Genomic DNA, 23425 nt, shown 5'->3' on the forward strand with positions numbered 1-23425 from the left:
CGCCCCGGTGCGCACCCTCTGTGCGCCTCGGTCCTCAGAGCCCCGTCCTGCCCTGCGCTGCACCCGGGAAGTGCTTGGAGGAGTGGCGCGGCCGAGGAGGGGGCGTCACAGCCAGGGACCCCCCCCCTCCCCTCACCCTACCCACACCCCAGCTGGGAGCGGCGGCCGGCGGCTCTGGCGCGCCTGGAATTCGGCAGCCGGGCCCCGCGCACCCCGCCCCGCCGGGCCAGCGGTGGCGTGAGCCGCGGGGGAGGGCGCCCTAGGCTCCGGGTTCTCACCTTCTGTTCCCCCGCCTTGCCCTTCTCAAGTTTTGGGAAGTGATCAGCGATGAACACGGTATCGACCCAGCCGGAGGCTACGTGGGTGACTCGGCGCTGCAACTGGAGAGAATCAACGTCTACTACAATGAGTCATCCTGTGAGTAGCGCGGCGCCGCCGGGACTCCGCCCTTCCCCGTCGGACCCCGCCGTCCCCGCCGTCCCCGCCCAGACCCTGGCCGTCCCCACCTCGGTTTCTGGCCACCCCTCAGGAACCCTAGCCATTCCGCCCCGGGCCCTCGGCCATCCCGCCTGGACCCTGGCCATGCCCCGCTTGGACCTGGGCCATTCCCCTCCCGGACCCGGCCTTCCCCCTCTGGGACCCCGGCCTTCCCGAGTCTTCTCCAATCGATCCAAGGTTAGCTCTCAGGATAACGCCCTCGCTCGGGGGTAGTTTGCCCTCGGAAGTTTTCCCGGAATATAGCAGGATGCCCGACTCCTTCCTCTCTCGTCCTGGGGCGGGAAATCCGCCGTCAGTTTCTTTCAAACAACCGAATTTGACCTATCACGGAGTCTGAACTCTTGAACCAGACAACCCGTTAGTGTTGTGAAATCACTTACTGGGTCACGTACGACTTTCTATTTTGTTTTGTTTTTCGGTTTAAAATATATCTCCTAATGGAGATTCTTGGCTAAAAATCTGAAAAGTACCCCCGTTAAATGACTTATCTGACCTTTTACCAAGGTCCAAAAGCGTTCTATGCTCTCAATTCTGGATCATTGGTGGAGTGCAGTAAAAATTCCAAGCTGTGGCATATCCAAGTTTGGGAATAATCTCACCTCTGCTCTGGGTACCTAGGTATATATTGTGGCTACATGTATACGTTATTTGTTACAGTTTTTATTATAAAAGTGATAAGTGCCCTTCACTAAACAACACCACACTAAGACTTTGAAAGGACACCCCGAAAATGACAGACCCATGACATATGTCCCCAGAAAGAATTACTCCCGTTTTTGGAGTCACTTGCTGTTTGTCCACACAAGAGCTGTGAAGAGCAGGATACATAAATCACTGGGTTTTATCCATCCAGCAGCTAGAAGGAAAGATCTGGACCAGCAGGGCATAGAATATGAAATTTCAAGATAGCCCTCAGGAAAATTCCAGTTAGGTCCTGCTTGTTAACTTGCTTTCTTCAGTCTGAGTGTGTGTGTGTAGCGGGACAGGAGTTATAGGGCAGATCCTGTGTGCAATCCCAAGTTCCTGCCCAATAGGCACTCGTTCATGAATGAGAGTGCATCCCAGAAACGGCCCCATAACCAGGCGCTCACACTACATCTTGGGTTCATGCATGTGTGTGCATGAGGGAGGTGCCAAAAAGTGGAAAGAATGTCAGAGCCACACAGTGATTTGCTGCAACAGAGACAGTTTATTTCCATGGAGCTCAAAAAGTAAAGCTTCCCAACAGGAAAGAGGTGTCAGGGTGAGGTGGAAAATACAGAAGGCAGGAAGTCAGGAGACCTGATTTCTCATCCTGCTTATTCCTGGTACTTCCTCTGCCCATTCATGCTTGGGCTGGTTTCCTCATCGGGACAACATCAGCTGGTACGGTGTTCCCCGGGTCCCCTCCCAGCACTAAGGTTCTGTCTCTGAAGAGACCCTGCTTCCTACCATCTGGGCAGCTGGGGGGACTCACTGTGGGGCAGCCCATGACCCTGGAGACCAGAAAGTGACCTTGGGCGTGGGCTTTGTTCTCTTCCAGCTCAGAAATACGTCCCCAGGGCTGCCCTGGTGGACTTGGAGCCGGGCACCATGGACAGTGTGCGGTCTGGGCCTTTCGGGCACCTCTTCCGGCCCGACAACTTCATCTTCGGTGGGTTCCCTCTCTCCTGCTTCCTTCTGCCTTTTTTCCCCCCCTCATACATCAAACTGATATATGTGCGAGATTAAAAGACAAAGAAAAGCTTAGGATGGAAATCAGCAGTCCCCAGTTCATGCCAATGTGCTGCGCCTTTTAATTCTCGACTTTTCTTTAGGAAAGTAACCTCTGTATCGCTAAAGGAAATGCTTGTATTGGTAGTTCTTGGTTTAACAGATTTTTTTTAGACATTAACTTCTTTCTTCCTCTTATAAATGATCATAATATGATGATAATCATTTGTTGGTTCTTGTGTTGCTCATCTTTCAATTGTGGTGTGTTTATACCTATGTTTCTTTTTCATTAACTCAAGGCAGTTACTCTCCTTTCTTCCCAAAGGTCGGCACCATGTAAATTTTGTTTTGTTAAAACTGGGTAAATCCTTCCCTCCTTTCTTCTACCTAAGACTTGATAAAACACCTGTCCCTCTGCAAACTCCAAAAGGAAAAAAAAAATTTAAGATTTTATTTATTTGACAGAGAAACCCAGCGAGAGAGGAAAGGGAACACCACCAGGGGAAGTGGGAGAGGGAGAAACAGGCTTCCCACCGAGCAGAGAGCCCAATGCGGGGCTCGATTCCAGGACCCTGGGATCATGACCTGAGCCAAAGGCAGACACTTAATGACTAAGCCACCCAGGTGTCCCCCAAAGAAAATTATACAACATTAAATGAAGTGACACCGTTGGTGCTACTGGCCTCCATCACCCTATAGACAATGGTTTTTAGAATCAAGATTACTTGACAGATACTCAAAGATGAATATTCAAAATCTGCACGTAGAGACAGAATCCTGAAAGATTTTATTGGTACACAAACTGATGATGACTCTGTAGCAGAGTCAGGCAGTGGCCTATTTCAATGTTACATACCGCGTCAATTAGATTCACTGATGTTCTTTCTCAAAAATTACCAGTGTAATTGAGTACGAAATGTGCCCAGAGAGAAAAATACTACTTAATTAACAGAAGTACCTCAATCAACCAAGCACAGTTTCAGTGTCTGTAAAAGGCAAAGTGTCTTACATGGAAATGAGAGAATCTTTTTTTTTTTTTTTAATATTTTATTTATTTATTTGACACACAGAGAGACAACAAGAGAGGGAATACAAGCAGGGGGAGTGGGAGAGGGAGGAGACTCCCCGCCCAGCAGAGAGCCTGTTGCAGGGCTCCATCCTGGGACCCTGGGATCATGACCTGAGCTGAAAGCAGGTGCTTAACGACTGAGTCACCTAGGCGCCCTGAAATGAGAGACTCTTAAGGCTGATTCAGGGCTTCAAGTTATCGTGATATAGAAATTAAATCTACCAAAGATCTGCTTTCCAACCCCTTCCTCAAAAGGCACCAGATAGAGACGATTTCATTGAGGGTAACAGGTAATCCTATTTAAATCCTATATATCTAGATTATCTCGTACACAGTAAGTGCTTGATAGAGGCACCTGGGTGGCTCAGTGGGTTAAAGCTTCTGCCTTCGGCTCAGCTCATGATCCCAGGGTTCTGGGATCGAGTCCCACATCGGGCTCTCTGCTCAGCAGGGAGCCTGCTTCCCTTCCTCTCTCTCTCTGCCTGCCTCTCTGCCTACTTGTGATCTCTGTCTGTCAAATAAATAAAATCTTTAAAAAAAAATAAGTGCTTGATAAATATTAGCAAATCCTAGGAAGGCAATGATGATTCAACATGGAGAAGTCTGCTAATAGATTAAGAGAGACAACATCTTAATAGGTAACCCAAAATATTTGATAAAATTCAGTATGTATTCCTGACTTGTTCAGGACAAAAACCCTTATGTGTAAGCTGGAAGTAGACAGATACTTTCTCTGTTTAACAATTATCTACCAAACCCATAGCAACGTCACACTCCCTGGTAAAACATTAGAAGTATTCCATGCAAAGTCACATATGAGAAAGAAATATCATTGCCCCTACTATTAGTCCATGTTTTGAAGGTTCTAGCTGGTACACGAAGACCAGAGAAGGAAGGGGGTTAAGGATCATTTAAAGGAAAAGACAAAATTGTTATTTGAAGGTAGACTGATTCTCTGGGATTTTCCATATAGGCTGTCCAATGAACAGTGACTGGCACTTACAAGACCTCAATAAGGCAGCTAGACACAGGATAGACATTATTGCTATCGGGTGACTAACTGTCCTGATTTGCTTGGGACTGGGGGGCTTCTCAGGACACTGCCTGCTCAGTGCTGAAACTGGTCAACTCCCAGGCAAACTGGGACAAGTTGATCTCCTTCAAGGCAATAATCAATTATAAAATATAATGGGAAAATATCTTATTCACAGTAGCAGTGAAAGTTATAAATACCTAGGGACAAAATTTACCAGTAATTGGGAATGAGGAGGAGACAAGACATTTGTCAAACAAGACATTTTTCTCTCAACAGACTGGGTAGTACTTTAAAAACCAACAACTAGTTAGGTTGTCTAGGGAGACTGAGTTGTGACCCTTGTCAGAAAGGAGCTTAATGGATTCAGCAACTCAGGAATCTTGATTCAACAGTTTCAGTTCAAGGAATCTGTCCGGAAGAAATGCTTGCACATGCAGAATGGACATTGCGTACTGGTTTCTAGAAGAGCTGGACCCCTTTGCCATCCCCCGCCCTCTCGCTCTTAGCACTGGCTGGCGTCCGTCTCGGTCAGTTCCGTGGACTGCTCCCTCAGCACCTGTGATGCAGCCTTGACTGGGAGAACATTCAGAGTTTGTATTCCCAAAAGGAAAAAAGGACGACCTCCCCCGGGCACTGGTCTTGACACAGATCAACGCCATCTTTCTCTTACTAGGGGGTATAGATTCTTAGCAGCTGTAGAATCTTCCTGGATGCACCGCTTGGCTAGGTTACTGAGTTCGGGGCACCAAAAAGAGAGAACTGAATGGGGAGAAGGGAGACTTGGCAGCTAATTTCAGTTCTACCACCTCTGGTGTTATCAGTTTACATTCTTGGGGCTCCTTCGGCTTGACGGTCTGAGGAACGAGGGGCCTCAAGCATCCAGGCCTCTGTAAGAATCTGAAGGAAGCAACGGCCTGTCTCCCCCACACGCATAGAAATACACCTGCACATAGAATTCGGCTCAGTTTCTTCCCTTGAAGGTTTTTGTTTTATTTGTCTTTTAAGATTTTAATTATTTATTTGAGAGAGAGCAAAAGAGCACAAACAGGGGGAGCAGCAGAGGGAGTAGCAGGCTCCCTGCTGAGCAGAGAGCCCAATGCGGGACTCGATCCCAGGACCCCGAGATCATGACCTGAGCCAAAGGCAGACACTTAACCATCTGGTGCCTTCCCTTGGAGGTTTAATTGACTTTTGGTGAGAGTCTGAGAGGATTACTAAAGTTTCATAAACCTGGATTACAGTTGGTGGAATCTGCCTCAGACTTAGTAAACTTTACCAAACAAAATCAATAGATTTCGTCATTAAGAAAAGTATACAGTTGACCCTTGAACAACACACGGGTTTAAGCGTGCTGACCCCTGCACAGTCCAAAATTTACTACAATTTTTGACTCCCCGAAAACTTAACTACTAATAGCTTACTGTTGATTGGAATTCTTACCGATAACATAAAAATCGTTTAACACCTATTTTGTATAGTCTGTGTATTCTGTACTGTATTCTTATAATCAAGTCAGCTAGAGAAAAGAAAATGGTACTAAGATCATAAGGAAGAGAAAATACACTTACAGTACTGTACTTAATTTATCAAAATTCTGTGCATAAGTGGACCCATGTAGTTTAAGCCCACCCACCATAGTTCAAGGGTCAACTGTACTTGATTTTTGATGGACAGCGCATGTTAGGAAATACAGAAGTGTGGAAGGCATGTTCAGTGGGAAGTGGGCCCCTCCCTTCTCTGTCCAGTTAGTCCCCTCCCAGCAGGCCAGGTCCTGTTGCTGACCCTGTAAGGAGGCCTTCCTGGGGCATATACATGTTAGAAGCGAATACATGAGCTTGTGAGTTGTTTTTTAAAAAGATTTTATTTATTTATTTATTTATTTATTTATTTATTTATTTATTTGAAAGCGTGAGAGCGAGCACGAGCAGAGGGTTAGGAGGGACAGTGGCAGAGGGAAAAGCAGACTCCCCACCAAGCGAGGAGCCCGACATGGGGCTTGATCCCAGGACCCCGAGATCATGACCTGAGCCGAAGGCAGACGCTTAACTGACTGAGCCACCCAGGAGCCCTGGGAGTTTGAGTATATGAACACATGGTGGAGATCTATTTATGTGAAACACATGGCTTTCCTGCTTCTAGGAAGGATATAAGACAAATGCACAGTAAAGACAGCCATCAAACGTGGCCGTTTAAAAGAGAGTGAACTGAGAGTTAATTCAGTTGCAGCTGAGAATTAATTTATGCTCTGGGTTTCTGGCAATTACATTCAGCATAGGAAGCCCAGGACATGGTGGTTGTCATGAAAGGGACTATACCACTCTTAAAAAGAGAGAGCCCCCTTCATTTTACATTATTTGTGTTAATTTATTTGATTTTTACACTGCTTTTTTAAACAAATCTCATTAAAAATTAAGAACTGGGGTAAAAGCATTATTCTGTGTGATCATCATCACCTAATAATCATTGGCATTGAGGTATTTTTCTAACTTTTCTGTTTGCTGATTTTCCTTATTTGTAAACACTATCACTTAGATCTTTTTTCCCCCACAGAGTATTATACTTAAGCCATATTCCATGTTAATTATAGTTTTAAAATCTATAATCTTCACAATGGCCAATAATCAGGGAGTCATTTCTTAGCAGATTTTGCTCTAAGAAAGAATATAATATATAGGGACGCCTGGCTGGCTCATTCGGCAGGGCGTGCGACTTTTGATCTTCAGGTGTAGAGCTTGCTTAATTAAAAAGAAAGAATGTACTAACATAGAATCTAGACGCTCCCATCTTGGTTCATATAAATTGGTCTGGGTTTCTAATTCTGATCACAGAATAGATCCTCAAAAGTAAAATGAGTGGGCCAGAGCCTGTTAACATATTTAGGTCCATTTTACATTTTGCTGTAATCTTTCTGTTGAATTAATGCCACCGGCAGCGTTGAGAGCACAGTTTTTGCCTGAAATTAAACTTTTAAAGAAACTTATCAACTGAGGGACTTCGAGCACTATAATTGACAATGCTTTTAAGAAATACTTTAGAGGAGGGGAGCCTGGGTGGCTCCGTGGGTTAAGCCTCTGCCTTCGGCTCAGGTCAAGATCTCAGGGTCCTGGGATTGAGCCCTGCATCAGGTTCTCTGCTCAGTGGGGAGCCTGCTTCCTCCTCTCTCTCTCTGCCTGCCTCTCTGCCTACTTGTGATCTCTGTCTGTCAAATAAATAAATAAAATCTTAAAAAAAAATACTTTAGAGGAAATGGAAGAACTCTGAACTTGGCAAGTCTGTATAAATTGTCAGTATAAGAAAAGAGAAACTTGCACTCCCATAAATAGGACTCACTCATCAAGAAACCTGAAGACCCAATCATTAAAATACAACTCAGTGAACCCTGTTCCCATGGGGAGGGGCGGTTAGCTGAAACACACACACACACACACACACACACACACACACGCGCCCTTATTGGTTCTTGAGAGAGAATAGAAAAACATTACATAATTGTACATTGTTTAAATTTAAGAGGTTCAGACTCCTACTTGTTACACTGATGCTTCATGGGAACCCTGTTGGGTTTTATTTCTTACAATGGGTGGCAGGCGTATAGATATTAAGTCTGTTTCATAGCTTTTTACCTGCGGTTCGGTCCATCCGGAGACATGTCGGCATGGACGAAGCCTCGTCCATGCACTTGCCAGAGAAGGTTTCTGATAGGACCTTGGAAGCCACGTGCCTTCCCCGCCTCACTTGTCTCTCACCCAGCCCTGACGTCTGCTCAGGGTCAGGCCTCCCTTAGCCGCCATCACTCCTGTGCAGTGGAGGACCTGTGCAGCTTTTTTTTGAAAATATTTTACTTATTCATTTGAGAGAGAGTGAGAAGGAGTGCAAGCACGGGGAGCAGCAGAGGGACTGGGAGAGGCAGGCTCTCCACTGAGCAAGGAACATGATGTGGGACTTTATCCCAGGAACCCAGAGTCATGACCTGAGCCGAAGCCAGATGCTTAACCCACTGAGCCACCCAGGCGCCCCATGTGGAACTTTTTAAAGAGTCTTCATGAAACAAAAAATATACATGAATAAAAAAGAGGCTTATGAATTTGGATCAAACCACTGAAGTTGGGCTAGGCTAATTTCTCATGGCAGCCACTTAAGTGATGGTGGAAGTTTCCTTTGGTTTAATTTATTTGAACTGAAAATGAGAGAGACTGATAAAGGTCTGGACTCATCTTTCTAGCTGTCAATAAGTGGGACAAAAAAGATTAAGAAGAAATTGACACAGACCCATAGTGACCATTTAATGATTGAATCCACTGCTTTTGTAAACCTTCAAGAATGTTAGAAACAACATCTGTCTTTTAAACTGTCCCTAGGATTGCTTCTTGTATCTGCTTCTTTGTTAGAACATGCGTCCCGATTTTTGAATCAGAATATTTTTAAATTTTGGCAGATTGTGCTGATGTGAGATAGCTTTGATAGTAGTTTTTATTTCTTGTTTTTTTAAAGATCTTTTTTTATTTATGACCGAGAGAGATGGTGAGAGAGGAAACAAGCAGGGGGAGTGGGAGAGGGAGAAGCAGGCTCCCCGCTGGGCAGGGAGCCCAATATGGGGCTCAATCCTAGGACCCTGGGATCATGACCTGAGCCAAAGGAGATGCCTAAAGACTGAGCCACCCAGGCACCCCTTAATAGTAATTTTTAAAGCCAACACTGGGGCATCTGGCTGGCACAGTTGGTAGAGCATGCAACTCTTGATCTCAGGGTTGTGAGTTTCAAGCCCCACATTGGAATGGAAACTATTGAAAAAAAAATTTTTTTAAGCCAACACTATTTTTAATTAAGAACCCTGAATTGTTTAAATGAATGTACTTATTTTGTTAAAATAGCATGCTCGTTACAGGGAATGGGGAGGTGTCTAGAGTGCATAAACACAGTATACTGTTTGAGGAAACAGTTGTTTATAAGTCATTCTCTAAAAAGCAAAGAAAAAAAAAAAAGAGGCAGAATTGCCTGGGAGGTGGTTCATCCCCCAGGAGCTTCCGAGCTCCCTGTTTCAGAGTTGGTCAATTACAGTAAACCAGTGTCATTCCATCTCTAGGTATGGTTTGACGTGTTTTTAAAAAAAAAACAAACACAACACTGATTTGAAGTAACGTATAATTTTAAAAGTGAAAGTTATCTGTGTTTAAGTTTTGAACATGAATATACTTAAAAAAAAAAAACCCAAACCTTTTTCTTAACGAATTGCTGGTTGAATTGCTGGTTTATAGCAGTCGTGCCCAGAGACAGTGGAAGAGAGTTTTGTGGGAGAAAATGGAGCTCCAGAAAGCCTCTTTCTGCACATGTAACTTTCCCTTCCAGACTTGGGGCTAGAGGGGTCAGGGAGCACTTAATCCCTTATCCAGTGTGAGCAAGAGGTAGACCCGAGGCTGGATTCTGAGAAAACCCTGGGGACCTGTTGCAACCCGCCTGCCAAAGCTTGGAGATGCAGCCTTGTGTTCTCTGGGCCTGAGCCGCTGATTAATGTCACAACAGCTCATTACAGAACGTGTTCAACTCATGACCCCCAAATATTTAACTGGGAACATCTGTTGCTATGAGACAGTGGCAAAATATTTTCAGAAGTCACTAGCTTCTTCCTTTTGTCAAAGGCAGAGAAAACCTCATGGTTAATCGTGCTGAAATAGGAAGCCAAGTGATCGGTGTGAGCCGGGGGAGAGTCAAGTTGAGCTTGTCTTGCTGTGGCTGCACGTCTGCCGAAGCTACCTTCTTGTCAGTAGCTGATTTCTACTCTAGTCTATTCACATTTTTTAAAAAGACTTTATTTATTTAAAAGACTTTATTTATAAATATTTATTTATTTATTATTTTAAAAGAATTTATTATTTATTTGACAGAGACACAGCAAGAGAGGGAACACAAGCAGGGGGAGTAAGAGCGAGAGAAACAGGCTTCCTGCGGAGCAGGGAGCCCAATGTGGGGCTTGATTCCAGGACCCTGGGATCATGACCTGAGCCAAAGGCAGCCGCTTAACCAACTGAGCCACCCAGGCGCCCCTCTCCTCTCTTTGCCTCTTTTTGACAATTGCACTTGCATTCTTACCTTTGTGAAGGTGTGCTAGTCCTACACTGAGCTCTGCATGCGAGGCTGGCCCAGCTTTTGTTCCTCCCCATGCCTGTGGGTCATTTGGCTGGGCCACTTCCGCTGGGTTGGGTGGGGAGGGGTAGACAGAAGTTAGTGGGGGGCATAGGAAGGACAATGGCCATATTCGAGTCCATTGGGCTGGGGAAAAATCGAATCTTTTTAAGAGAATACAGTCACCTCCTAGAAAAGGAAGCAGCCACCCAGAGGGCTAAGGGGCCGATGCCCTCCGGGGGGTAGGGTGCTGTAAGCCTGGAGGGTCTTCCTCCTGCCCAGCCTGGCCCATTCTGGAGCCATGGTGCCGCCATGCCCATCATCTTGGGATCTTTGAGCTGATGGGACAAAGACAACAGGAGTGAGAGGCTGAGCTCACTTGGGAGGAGGGGCTAAGACAGCTGAGCAAGGGGCCCGCTGTGTCTCATTCTGATGGGCACTTTTGCTCTCCTGGACATGTTGCTATTGAATATTAAAATGTGTTTATTGTTTGGATCGTAAAGTTAAAATGGCACATGTGTTTTTCAAACACGCAGGATGGAGTATAAAAATGGAACCTCCTCACCCCTTGCACAGATGACCCTGAGATCTTATTCCCTGGGCATAACTAGTGCTATACATGGTGCCCGCCTCTTCCCACGTACACGTGCATTTGTGCGCACACACACAGGCAGGCAGTTGACTTGGCTTTCAGAAAAAGGGATTATGCCACACATACCCTTCTGTGGCTTTTTGAAAAGTTCGTCAAAGTAACTGGGATGTCTTCCGCGACCGTCACAGTGCCTTTCTGCCGAGCGGCTATCCTCATGGAGAAATGCCCCTTCTTACTGACATTTTAAAAACTTCCCTTAGGGGCGTCTGGGTGGCTCAGTGGGTTAAGCCTCTGCCTTCAGCTCGGGTCATGATCTCAGGGTCCTGGGATCGAGCCCCGCATTGGGCTCTCTGCTCAGGAGCCTGCTTCCATTCTCTCTCTCTCTGCCTGCCTCCCTGCCTACTTATGATCTCTGTCAAATAAATAAATAAAATCTTAAAAAATAAAAAAATAAATAAAAACTTCCCTTAAAGGTATGTTTTCATATTTTAATTTTCTCTTGATTATCATCAGAGACATGTTTGTTGAGTTAACATTTTATAAGCAATATGTCATGTTGAAACTTAACTATCCTCTTATCCCATCTTTTGGAGACAACCATGGTTATTCATAAGTTCACTGTGTGTTTCTCCAGTTCATTTCTTAAATACATTTTCAGTGTTTTAATAAGGGTTAAATTGTTCATTTTGCTAGCTAGGCAAGACATTCACTTGGCCCTGGACTCAGAGGGAACAATGGAGTGTTACAGAATATAGTGAAAAGGTGGTCTCATTCCAACCCCAAGTTGGTGCCCACCCAGGCTCCTTCCCAGAGGCAGCCCTCTACTATTCCTGTGGTCATTCTGGAACATGCATATAATGCCAGCCAACTGCATACACCATTTAGAACTTTGGGGTTTTTCTCCCCCCTTAGCAATATACTTTGAAAACCTTGCCATCTCAGTGCTAGGGCTGATGGCTGCTGTGTTCCTTTGCATAGAAACCATCACGGATTCAACCAGTCCTCTGTTAAAAGATTTAGGTTTGTTTCCTTTTTTTTTTTTTTTTTTTTGAAGATTTTTTTTTTTTTACAGAGAAATCACAAGTAGGCAGAGAAGCAGGTAGAGAGAGAGAGGAGGAAGCAGGCTCCCTGAGGAGCAGAGAGCCCGATGTGGGGCTCGATCCCAGGACCCTGAGATCATGACCTGAGCCAAAGGCAGAGGCTCAACCCACTGAGCCACCCAGGTGCCCTGTTACCTTTTTTCTTTATTATGATTACAAACTGCTCCTCAGCGCGTATTTCTCTGCATGCCATTTTCCACCTGTGCGCATACACCTGTCTAGGCAAATTTCTAGAAGTGAAATTGCTGAGCCCAAGGGGACTAATTTTCAAAGATATGCTAGACTGTTCTCCAGAGAGGCTGGTCCTTGTGTTATGCCTTCCCCACAGTCCCAGTGTATGGAGGGGCCTTTCCCCAGCTCTGGCCAACAGGGTTTGCCAGCTTTTTGATCTGTCGGTTTCACAGGGAAGAAGTTGAATCTCTTTGTTTTAATGTGCGTTTCTCTTATAAGGAATGCATCAAATATTTAAGTTGTTTTCATTTCCTTCCCTGTAAACTGTTGATATCCTTTGCCCATTTTTCCAAAAGTTACTATTTTCCTTATTCATTTGTAAGGACTTCTATAGATCTTTAAGAAGTGTATCCCTTTGTATGTGATACAAGTACTAGTAGTCAACATTTTAAACTTACTGAAGAACCACAGGATTTTGGTGGTTTTTCTTATTTTACAGATTTCCACTTAACACCCACAGTGCTTAGCACTGATAAATGCTGTAGAAGACTCAAGGATATTTGAGATAAGACCCGTTCCTCCAAAAATAGGCCCTTGTGTAAGGCCACACCCATAGTCCATGGCAGAATCCAGAAGGGGACCAGCAGCAGAGCTCAGTAAGAGGGCCCCAGCCCGAAGTACACAAATGCCTCCCATTTGCTTGTCTTACCTGATGTAGTGCTGGGCCGCTCCTGGGAGGCAACCCAAGTGGTGTCACAGCTCTCGGGCTCGGCTTCCCACTGGTGTGTCCCATGTCAGGTATGGACCTGCCAGCCCAGAGCGGAGAAGCTGGTCACTGGATGGTGGTTGTGGATTGTTGCCACCAGCTGGGTGTAGACAAAAATCGAGTGAACGTCTTTGGAATAAGTGGAGAGGAGTCTTCCAGTAGGATTCCAGCCCTGTCTTAGCTCAGATCGGAAGGACAAACAGCCCTGGGATCTCTCGTTTTCTATGTCCACTTGATGCAATCAGGTCACTCTCCAGCTCCTGTGGTGCATCCTGATCCTTTTCATCCAATAAGCAGGGAAAGTTTGAGAGAGATGCTAATGGATTTATTTTTTAATTGCTTATACTTTTTTTTTTAAAGAACTAGATTTGATATACACCAATTTACTAAATAAACACAATGCCTTTTCATAATCTTCCTTGCTTCTTAAGTAATTCGTGATTTTGGCTGTATATTACATTGCCTTGTTACCAGTTAAAATGAGGAGCAACAGCAGCACCTTGTTTTGATAGTTCATTACTAAATAGATACATTGTATCTCAGTGTCAGAGGGGCAAAGCCAGGCATGGCGGTGGGGGAAAGGGACCATGTTCATCATGAGCTTGAGGAGGTCTGTGCGTTGACTTCACTGCTTTTCATCATTTACTCTACCGTGTGCTCTAGAATGTAGTTCTAAGTGGTGTTTCTAATAATCCTTGAAATGTGTATTAACGTATTCATTTGGATTAAAAAAGTCATGTTTTTCTGACAGAAAGCCCGGGGCACCTGGGTGGCTCTGTTGGCAGAGTCTGCCTTCTGCTTGGGTCTTGATCCCAGGGTCCTGGGATAGAGCCCGACATTGGGCTCCCTGCTCAGCGGGGAGTCTGCTTCTCCCTCTCCATCTGCTGCTCCCCCTGCTTGTGTGCTCACTCTCTGTCAAATAAATAAATGCAATCTTTTTTTTTTTTTTAAAAGAAAGTCCAGTTTGGAGGATTGCTCTGATGATTAGGACTATCTTTGCCAATTAGAGTATATGGCTTACATTTTTTATAACAGGGATAAGCTAAGCTTCAACCTAAAAATTCTTTCCAGTAAAAATTATTTAAAACATTTAAATGAAAAATCATATTGGCGGGGTTGTCTCAGTGGCTCAGTTTGTTAAGCATCTGCCTTTGGCTCAGGCCATAATCCCAGGGTCATGGGATGGAGCTTCGTGTCTCCCTCTCCCTCTGCCTGCCGGTCCCCCTGCCTGTGCTCTCTCTCTGTCAAATAAATAAAATCTTTAAAAAATTACATTGGCAAAATTGTATTGGAATTAATATTTCCATTTCCCCAACTCTTTCCAAGTCTATTGGATTAAAACAAGTTCCTCTCCATATAAGAGGCAACATTCGGGGGCGCCTGGGTGGCTCAGTGGGTTAAAGCCTCTGCCTTCGGCTCAGGTCATGATCCCAGGGTCCTGGGATAGAGCCCCGCATCGGGCTCTCTGCTCAGCAGGGAGCCTGCTTCCCCCTCTCTCTCTGCCTGCCTCTCTGCCTACTTGTGATCTCTGTCAAATAAATAATAAATAAAATCTTAAAAAAAAAAAAGAGGCAACATTCGGTAAGTCCTGATGGCAAAGCCTTTTGATTTCTCCCAGAAACAGAAGAGAAGAATGAGCCAACTCAGGCTGTTTCCAATGCTGCTTCCCATCCAGTTGTTTGGGGCTGAGAGATGTGTTTGTTTTCATCACCCTCTTATAAGCATGAATAGGAGTGAGCTTCCCCTCTCGCCCCCACCCCTGTGCAGACCTACTGAAATCGTGTGCCCCTCTCTTGTGCTTTGTCCCAGGACAAACAGGCGCTGGCAACAACTGGGCCAAGGGCCACTACACGGAAGGGGCCGAGCTGGTGGATTCGGTGCTCGACGTGGTGAGGAAGGAGTGTGAGCACTGCGACTGCCTGCAAGGCTTCCAGCTCACACACTCGCTGGGTGGGGGCACGGGGTCTGGGATGGGCACGCTGCTCATCAGCAAGATCCGCGAGGAGTACCCTGACCGCATCATGAACACCTTCAGCGTCATGCCCTCACCCAAGGTGTCGGACACGGTGGTGGAGCCCTACAATGCCACGTTGTCGGTGCACCAGCTGGTGGAGAACACCGACGAGACGTACTGCATCGACAACGAGGCCCTGTACGACATCTGCTTCCGCACCCTGAAACTGACCACCCCCACGTACGGAGACCTCAACCACCTGGTGTCGGCCACCATGAGCGGCGTCACCACCTCTCTGCGCTTCCCGGGCCAGCTCAACGCCGACCTGCGCAAGCTGGCCGTGAACATGGTGCCCTTCCCGCGCCTGCACTTCTTCATGCCCGGCTTCGCGCCGCTCACCGCCCGCGGCAGCCAGCAGTACCGCGCACTCACGGTGCCCGAGCTCACCCAGCAGATGTTCGACGCCAAGAACATGATGGCCGCCTGCGACCCGCGCCACGGCCGCTACCTGACCGTGGCCACCGTCTTCCGGGGCCCCATGTCCATGAAGGAGGTGGACGAGCAGATGCTGGCCATCCAGAACAAGAACAGCAGCTACTTCGTCGAGTGGATCCCCAACAACGTCAAGGTGGCCGTGTGCGACATCCCGCCGCGAGGCCTCAAGATGGCCTCCACCTTCATTGGCAACAGCACCGCCATCCAGGAGCTGTTCAAGCGCATCTCGGAGCAGTTTTCCGCCATGTTCCGGCGCAAGGCCTTCCTGCACTGGTTCACGGGCGAGGGCATGGACGAGATGGAGTTCACAGAAGCAGAGAGCAACATGAACGACCTGGTGTCCGAGTACCAGCAGTATCAAGAAGCCACGGCCAACGATGGTGAGGAAGCTTTTGAGGACGATGAAGAGGAGATCAACGAATAGAGGTGCATCCCAGTCTCACGTACCACAAATCAGATGATGTTTCTTTAACTCCGGAGCATCGTGACCCTGATGGCCACCCGTGGTGCTCTGCTCTAAATATGTGGGCATAGGCCCCTCACCAATGCAACAAAATTGCACCGTCAGACATCTGGAACCAAGAAAGTACATCGGAATAGCAGAGAATTAGCAGTCCTACCCAATTTTCTACTGGAGGACTTGAAAAGATAAAGAGGCCATCAGCAGAGGGCGCAATGAATTGACCTCACCTTCTGTCAAGTGTTCAACCATGCTGAGAATTAGCAAGGAAGTTAGAAACAGTGTTTTTCATCCATTGTGATGAAACCTGAAGCTGTGCAGTGTTGCCTTATACTGAAAATGCAATATGGAACTTTACAACAGCCTATTCATAATAAAACACTAAAACCGTTCCTTTGCCTCTTCCAGCCTGTTTGCCTGAAAGATTCGTTTTGTGTTGTTAAATAATGGTTACTTGGGTACCTTGTCTCTTTCTGGGAGGAACTGCTCCTGCCACTCAGTGAATGAACTCAGAGGAAAGGTTTCCCTTGAACTGCAGACCTTACGGGTGGCAGCCAGAATTTTCCTGAGCATCTGAGTAGCACACATGTAAATAAAAGCCCGTAGTCCCCTTTTGCAACTAACACTTAGCCCTCCCACAGAATCTTTCATCTTCCCAGGTCACAACCTCCTGGGCTAGTTAGTCCCAGCCTTCCCCAACAGTTGGGCTAAGATTTGTCAGAGGAACTACGGAAAATGGCCTCCAGGCTTCCAACCAGAGCCAGGGGGACACACAAGCTCTTGGTGGGTGAGGGGGCACCTGGCAGGGCCAGCTTGGAGAGCTGTGTGCTTCCTTCAGAAGTGCTCAGGTTCAGTGTGGAGGCTGAGGGCTATTTTCTATATAACAAATCACCACTTTACAGTTTCGGTAACTTGACACAACTTCTGTAAGGTCTTGTAAAGCCAAACTCCATAGGACATGACCAGGCTAGTCCTATTATAATTAGCAGACACTGCTGTTCACCAGTTCCTGGTTTATTTCTCCTTTCTGCCCCTTTGAAGTTAGCCGTGAACATGACTTTGGTTTGGCCAAGAGAATGTGAATAGCACGTCTCTTCCAGGTGGAAGGGTCTAAATGCTAGTGCTCAACCCTCAATTCTGCCTCTGACAGATTTCTCCATCAGTCTGGGTCCCAAGAACTGCTGAGCACAGCCCCCTCTGACATTTGTTGAACAAGGAGTGAGAAAGAAAGGACTGTCCTTTGGAGTCATTTTGGCCTGGGGTTTACCCCACAGTGTAACCTAGCTCCCCCACCTGACAGAAGGCCTGAGCTCTGTGATCTTACACCCAATAACTAACTATACTGGGCTGAGCCCCAACCTTAGGCACACAGAAAGGGACTCACTAAACATGGCAGCGTGACTTGAACTGTGGTGAAAACAGGCCCCATTTCTGCAGAGATCTTAAGTACCTTACTAACCACATCTACCCTGGAAATAGGCCAGGTGCGACTGACCTTGGCAGAGAGAAAGGATGCGTGCTGTGAGCCCCCAGTGTGAGTCAGGCTCCACGTGGGAACCAACATGGGTCTTGCTCACCACAGTGCTGCGGGCCTCCTTGTGCAGATCAGAAAACCCGAGGGCGGCGGTGGTAGTTCTTCAGGCCATTCTGGTTGCTTTCTCAAGACTTTGCAAGCTTGAATTCGAAATGCAGATGAGTTAGCATCTGACGAACCATCTCATGCATGGCTTTGTCCCTTTTCTCACTAAATCAAACCTGACTCATGTGGCACATCCTGCGTCATTCCACTCAGGAGGCCTCACAGCCAAGGCCTACCAGACCTCTGTACTAGCAGGTGCCTCTCCGCACAGTGGCTCGAGGAAGTAGTCTCCTCGTCTCCGGATTGTGTGGGGGAACAGCACGTGGACACCCTGATGGTTAGGTGAATCCTAACCGTCTCCAGACAATTCTTCACTGAATCACCTCCCACAGACATCCTCTGAGGAAGGGAGGCAGTAAGTCTCTCACATCGGCAGGTCACTGGGCAGAGGCGCTGGGCGGCGGCAGTGAGCGGAGGTGGGCTCCCGTGCGCCCGGAACACAGAGCTGCTGGCGTCCCTAGACGGTGCGGTGGTGCGGTGGTGCGGTGAGCTGGAGCTCGGCGGCTCTGGGCCACCCGGAGGAGTGGTGCCGGGACAGAGCAGCCTGCCCATGCCACCGCCCTCCCCATCAGTCCCGTGCTGCCCTGGGGTGCCACCTGTATCTGTGTCTGAAGGCGGAGAAGTTGTTGCTCCCACAACATACTTAACTGCATCAAGAACACACAAGGCAAGCTGAAGTAACCGCGATCCAACAGGATGGCGTGGGACAGCCTGCGGGACCTGCTCTGATGCCACACTGACTTCCAGACCCCGACAGCAGGACCCACGGGCCTCGTGAGGCTCTAAACCGATGCTGTCGCCACGGATTGCTGCACGGACTTCTTGTCAATGTACTTTCCCTTTTTTTCCAATGTACTTTATATCCACAGTTCATCATTCCAGAATGTAGGACTCTGGAGATTACCAAGCCTCGTGGGGGAGCTGGTAAGAACCAGCAGGACCAAGGTTTTAAAGGATTCCTCTCTCCAAAGTTAGAACACTTGATTCCTTCCCATTAGGTTTTCTAAAAGAAAACACCCCAAGCACGAAACAGTGACCCGCTGTTGAGTTCAGAAGGAAAAAAGTACAGTACACTTTATTTTTGATGTAAAGAAGCCATATTTACATAGTACATTCATATTTGTAGATATGTTACAGCTCTCTGTAGAAAACCATTCCATTAAAACAGCAACATGTGATCTGGATTCAATCTTTTAAGTATTAAGTCAAATTAAAATATTCTTATTCAGGACTCCAATGTAATTTCACAGCTCATCCACAGAGGGAAACTCTGAAGGGAAACAGGAATGAAGAGTGGGTGATGGAAAGAGAGAAATACACCTCTCCCACACTGGCAAGCCTCCACGGATGGTCGGTCGATGCCCGACACACACCAGCTGGCACCACGGATGGCGGAGGGAGAGGCGCTGTGTGCCCTCTCCATGCTCCCAGCCACTGTCCGAGAGCCTGGCGGGCTTGGGACACATTCTCCTGGGCCTTCAGAAAGTCACCCTGCCACCCAGGCTGTGACTTCCGAGGCTAAGGACTAAGGACCCCTCTTTCCCACCATCTCAACCAGGTCAGCAGATGGTTACGATCAACCCCACAGTGTCCTTATTCCTCTGAGAGAGCCAGAGTCGACCTTGACAAAGGCACAAGCTAAAATGGTCTCCCTTCTCGGATCTGGTTGACGACTTTCTCATCCCGGGGCTCCTCCTTCTCCTTTTCCCGTTCTTTGTTCCAGTCTTTAAGGCCCTCTGGAAGCGAAGTGTCCTCATCCAAGCTGCCAGTGCCTTCTACAAATTCTTCATAGGTAGATTTTTCTGCAAATGGTCTGGGGCCCAAAAGTTCAACCATATCATTCTTATCTAACACTTCTTTTTCTAATAATAGAAGAGCAACCTGAAACATGAATAATTCCCATTAAACACAGTAACTTAGTAAAGTCTTTGCAAAGCTAATGATTTTATTTTTAGCTAACCCCGCTCCAAAACAGGATTTAAGACCACTGAAAAAGATACAGACAAGGTCCCATGATTTTAGAGTAAAATACACGAAATACTGGAAAAACAATGTCCACCAATAAGTGAGGGGCTAATAAATGCATTTTGATACAGTCACCCAATGAACAATTATGCACCTGTAATGAAGAATCTGTTCTAGATACGGCTTGAAGAGGCATATTCAGTTAGGAAAGCAAGATGCGCATCTTTTACGGTATGCTGCATTTGCCTTTAAAAGGAGAGAAATATGTATCTTTTTATGTGCTTATATGTACATAAGAAAAGTTCTGGAAGGATACATTATACACCTACAAAAGTGGCCGAGAGAGCAAGTTAGGGGAAAGGGGAAAAGAGGTAAGCAAGAAATTTAAAAAGTTAATTGGGAAAAATAAAGACAAGGACAGAGATACAAAAGGAAGCCAGGAAGGTTTATAAGAAAACATGAATCTTGAAGTTCTAGTCATTTCTATGCTTAAACCACAAATTGACAGTACACATCTTACAGGTCACCGGGACACCTGACCAGCTGTGTGTATGGAGGTGAGTGAGGGTGTCGGGGGCAGGACAATGGTTATCAGAGCATCTGAGCGCTACAAAAAACAGCAGAGTGGGTTAAAATATCAACTGACCTCATAAAACAGATTTACTTCCTAAGGTAACTCCCTACTTAGAAATCTGACTTATCTGCACTTTTATAGTAGATGCCATTACTTAAAGATACCAAATAACAGAACAATTTTATGCTGTTTTGTCAGCTTTTAAAACCCTTACTACAGAATACTGCAAATATGCACAAAAGCAGAAAATGGGTAACAAATCCCTGTGTAGCAAGCCACTAGCGACAGTCCCCAACTTAGAGCCGTTTTTGTCTCCTCTAACCCCTAGATTACTCTGAAGAAAATCTCAGCTGTCATATTTTATCCATATATATTTTTGTCTTTATTTCTGAAATAAAAACTCTTAAAAACACAACCAGGTTGTCTTTCAGACCACTATCAATTCTCAATTTGCCTCCTACACAGTTGTGGGTAACCACTTATACGGCAATAACATATTATTTATTTTATTTACCCAATATTTTATTTAACCCGATATATCAAATGCAGTTTAATTTTTAAAGATTTATTTTAGAGAGCGAGAAAGGGGGGGGGCGGCAGAGGGAGAGGAGAGAGGGAATGTCAAGCAGATTCTGAGTTGAGCGCGGAGCCCAATGTGGCGCTCGATCTCGTGATCCTGAGATCATGATCTGAGCTGAAATTAAGAGTCAGACACTCAAAGGACTGAGCTACCCAGATGCCCCCAAACACAGTATCATTTTAACCTGTAATGACATAAACAATTATTGAGATATTTTATATTCTTTTTTTTTTCTTAGCAAGTCTTCAAGACCCAGTGTGCTCAGAGCACACTTCAACTGGGACCAGCCACATTCAACAGCACAGGCTTGGTCAGAGGTTAACCGCAAGGGCTCTGCAGGCAGGAAGGATACTGGGTCCAAATCCTGGTCTTGCTCCTTATCAAATGCATAACCTTAAGCAAAGTTACTTAACCTCTGCATGTACTAGTTTCCTCTTCTGTAAAATGGGATGATAATGTTTCAACGTCCTGAGGCTGCAGGGAGCTTTCGAGAAGTCCAGCCATCTCCAGCAGGGCCTGGTGCCCATGAGATGCTGGGTGGACGCTAGCCGGTTACTCTTATTCCCCTAAAGCACGGCCCTTCTGTACTGTCCTGTCCAGCAGAGGACTAAACTGAGGCCCATAGTTTGGAGGACACTAGTCCTAGCAGCAAAGTCTCCGGCCACCTCTCCTCTTGGTGGCTCCTTATCTCCTGGCTGGCTCAACAGTGCCCTTCCCAACTTAAATTTGTCAAATGGGCCAAACAGTACTTCAGAGCTCTGCAGTGTTTCAAGATCCTCACTCCGCTGACCCAATTTCCCTTTCTCACACACATCTTTGTTACCACTGTCAGTACACACACTGTACATGCAGGAGGACAGATAACTGGGAGAAACTGTTTGGCATCTATGATGTGCACATGGAAGCTTCCTCTTCAATCTGTGTATGCACTGTCCCTCTGCAGCCAGGGGTCTTGAGGGAACTCCTCCACTGTCTTCCACAGCTCAGGTCCTCCTTTTCCACAACTGGCTATGGGGGGACCACCAAGAGATCCTATCTCCAGCCTGGACCTGCTGTCCATGTTTCATTCGCAGATGCCCACAGCCCGTGTTCTCCTGGGTTCGAGACTGACCCCCACCCTATGTCTGCCACTAGGAGTCATCTCAAGGGCTTTCTTCTTGTTCACTCTGTGCATTTAACCAATAAATCCCAATTTTTTTCAGATGGGCCTTTGCCCTACTTCCACTACTAGTCCCAGCACCGTGGGAGGGCTGAGCCCACAGCGGCAGTCTCTGCCTCTCCCCTGGGCGGGCACACTGCTGCCACACTCCGGCAAATGATGGACTTCATCATTTCAACACTCCTAAAGGACTCCTTGCTCTAAAACAAAGGGGCTGGATCAGATCATTTTGAAGGTCACTCTTATTTCTAAAACTGTGTTTCTAAACTTTCTAGCTAGCTTTTGAGAACCTGGGTACTGCAGCTCCCTCCCTCCAACTCTCCGCTCAGCCCTGCCCTGCTCCCCACACCCTTCCTGCTCCCCAGGTCTGCACGCCGCCATCTGCTCCCCTCAACTCATTCACTGTAACTCGACTACCCTTCTACAGACAATCTATACATATCTATCTATACATACATACCCTTCCACATACAACCTAAGTTCTATCTTCTACACGAAGCCTTTGCTGACCACTTGGATCTCCCTTTCTCTGAGGTCCTGTGGGTGCTTTCCAGTGTGGAGGGCGCCAGCAATCTCAGCCTGCACTGCATACTTTTGTGAGAAGACATCACAGATGCTTCTGGATTGCCTTACTGATGGAAGAGCGTATCTTGGAATATTCTTTTATCCGTTATCAATCCCTCCTAAATGTCTTTCTCATTTGTGCTTTAGGAGTGTGGAATGTTCAAAGAACAAAAAAACTCTGCTTTTGGTTGCACGGATTCTGAATAATTAAGAGTTTACTGGATGCAAGAAATCCACCGAATTCAGAAGGAAACCCTCCCTTTGGTAGGTGGGGTCATATGAAGTAGGACAGAAAACACAGAGCATGTTTATTTGCAGAGCTTGTAATTAAACCAAAGGTAATTTTCATGTGCCAATTTCATGTGGGCTGGCTTTTGTTTGCACTTTCATCAGTACCTGTTTATTCCAGAGGTGAAAGACAACAGTAAATTCCTGTCAGTCCACTGTGCTCCTTACTGAGGAATACGGGTAAAACACAGGGTGGTGGGGAGGGAATGCCTCAGTTGTGTATTTTGTGGCCATGAGCAGATCCATTAATCCTGTGCTCCCACCTCCTCACAGAGACAGAGCAGACATAGAACCAGAATGAAGAAAGGAACCCAAGAGTTACAGTCACAGGAAACGCTAATGTCTACAAACCAAACCAAACAGTACATCCATCACTTTAACCTTTTTCTTTCTTTTTTTTTTTTTTTTTCAAAATCACGAAGAAAATTATTCCTACAACTAGCACCCACCTTCTCCACATCAGCTTTCTTCTCTGTGAGGAGAGCCACTGTTCTCTTATAAGCATCATTAATAAGTATTCGTACTTCGTCATCTATCAGTCTCGCGGTGGCTTCGCTGTAAGGCTTCTCTAAAACCACATCGCCCTGACGTGGGAGATCAAAGGAGATCTGCCCAACCTTCTCGTTCATGCCAAACTGAACAATCTGAAAAAGAATACATGATTAGTGGTGCGCATCTGGTTTTGCTGACAGACTGACTTGTA

The 23425-nt window shown here is 46.4% G+C and overlaps 2 protein-coding genes and 1 long non-coding RNA gene across 6 annotated transcripts in view; 1 reads left to right on the forward strand and 2 right to left on the reverse strand.

Moving 5' to 3' along the window:
• The window catches only part of LOC116878384, an 18475-nt gene extending 18101 nt beyond the window's left edge, over positions 1-374 (reverse strand). For both annotated transcript variants that reach the window (XR_004384841.1, XR_004384840.1), the window contains exon 1: positions 279-374. This is a non-coding gene — a long non-coding RNA (uncharacterized LOC116878384). The remainder of the gene's footprint in view (positions 1-278) is intronic.
• The window catches only part of TUBB6 (tubulin beta 6 class V), a 16538-nt gene extending 192 nt beyond the window's left edge, over positions 1-16346 (forward strand). The window contains exons 2-4 of one of the 2 annotated variants that reach the window (XM_032875788.1): positions 309-417; positions 2021-2131; positions 14854-16346. In XM_032875788.1, the coding sequence (XP_032731679.1) occupies positions 309-417; positions 2021-2131; positions 14854-15917 (1284 nt within the window). In that variant the 3' untranslated portion in view covers positions 15918-16346. Of the gene's footprint in view, positions 1-308; positions 418-2020; positions 2132-14853 lie in introns of those variants that run through there. The other variant, XM_032875789.1, reaches the window with a different exon arrangement.
• A 2289-nt stretch (positions 16347-18635) lies between these two features.
• The window catches only part of AFG3L2 (AFG3 like matrix AAA peptidase subunit 2), a 47538-nt gene continuing 42748 nt past the window's right edge, over positions 18636-23425 (reverse strand). For both annotated transcript variants that reach the window (XM_032875786.1, XM_032875787.1), the window contains 2 exons: positions 23172-23366; positions 18636-19473 (listed from right to left, as the gene is read on the reverse strand). In XM_032875786.1, the coding sequence (XP_032731677.1) occupies positions 19231-19473; positions 23172-23366 (438 nt within the window). In that variant the 3' untranslated portion in view covers positions 18636-19230. The remainder of the gene's footprint in view (positions 19474-23171; positions 23367-23425) is intronic.

The sequence above is a fragment of the Lontra canadensis genome, unplaced genomic scaffold, assembly GCF_010015895.1.
Source record: "Lontra canadensis isolate GAN:19392208 unplaced genomic scaffold, GSC_riverotter_1.0 scaffold57, whole genome shotgun sequence".
Taxonomy (NCBI): Eukaryota; Metazoa; Chordata; class Mammalia; order Carnivora; family Mustelidae; genus Lontra; species Lontra canadensis.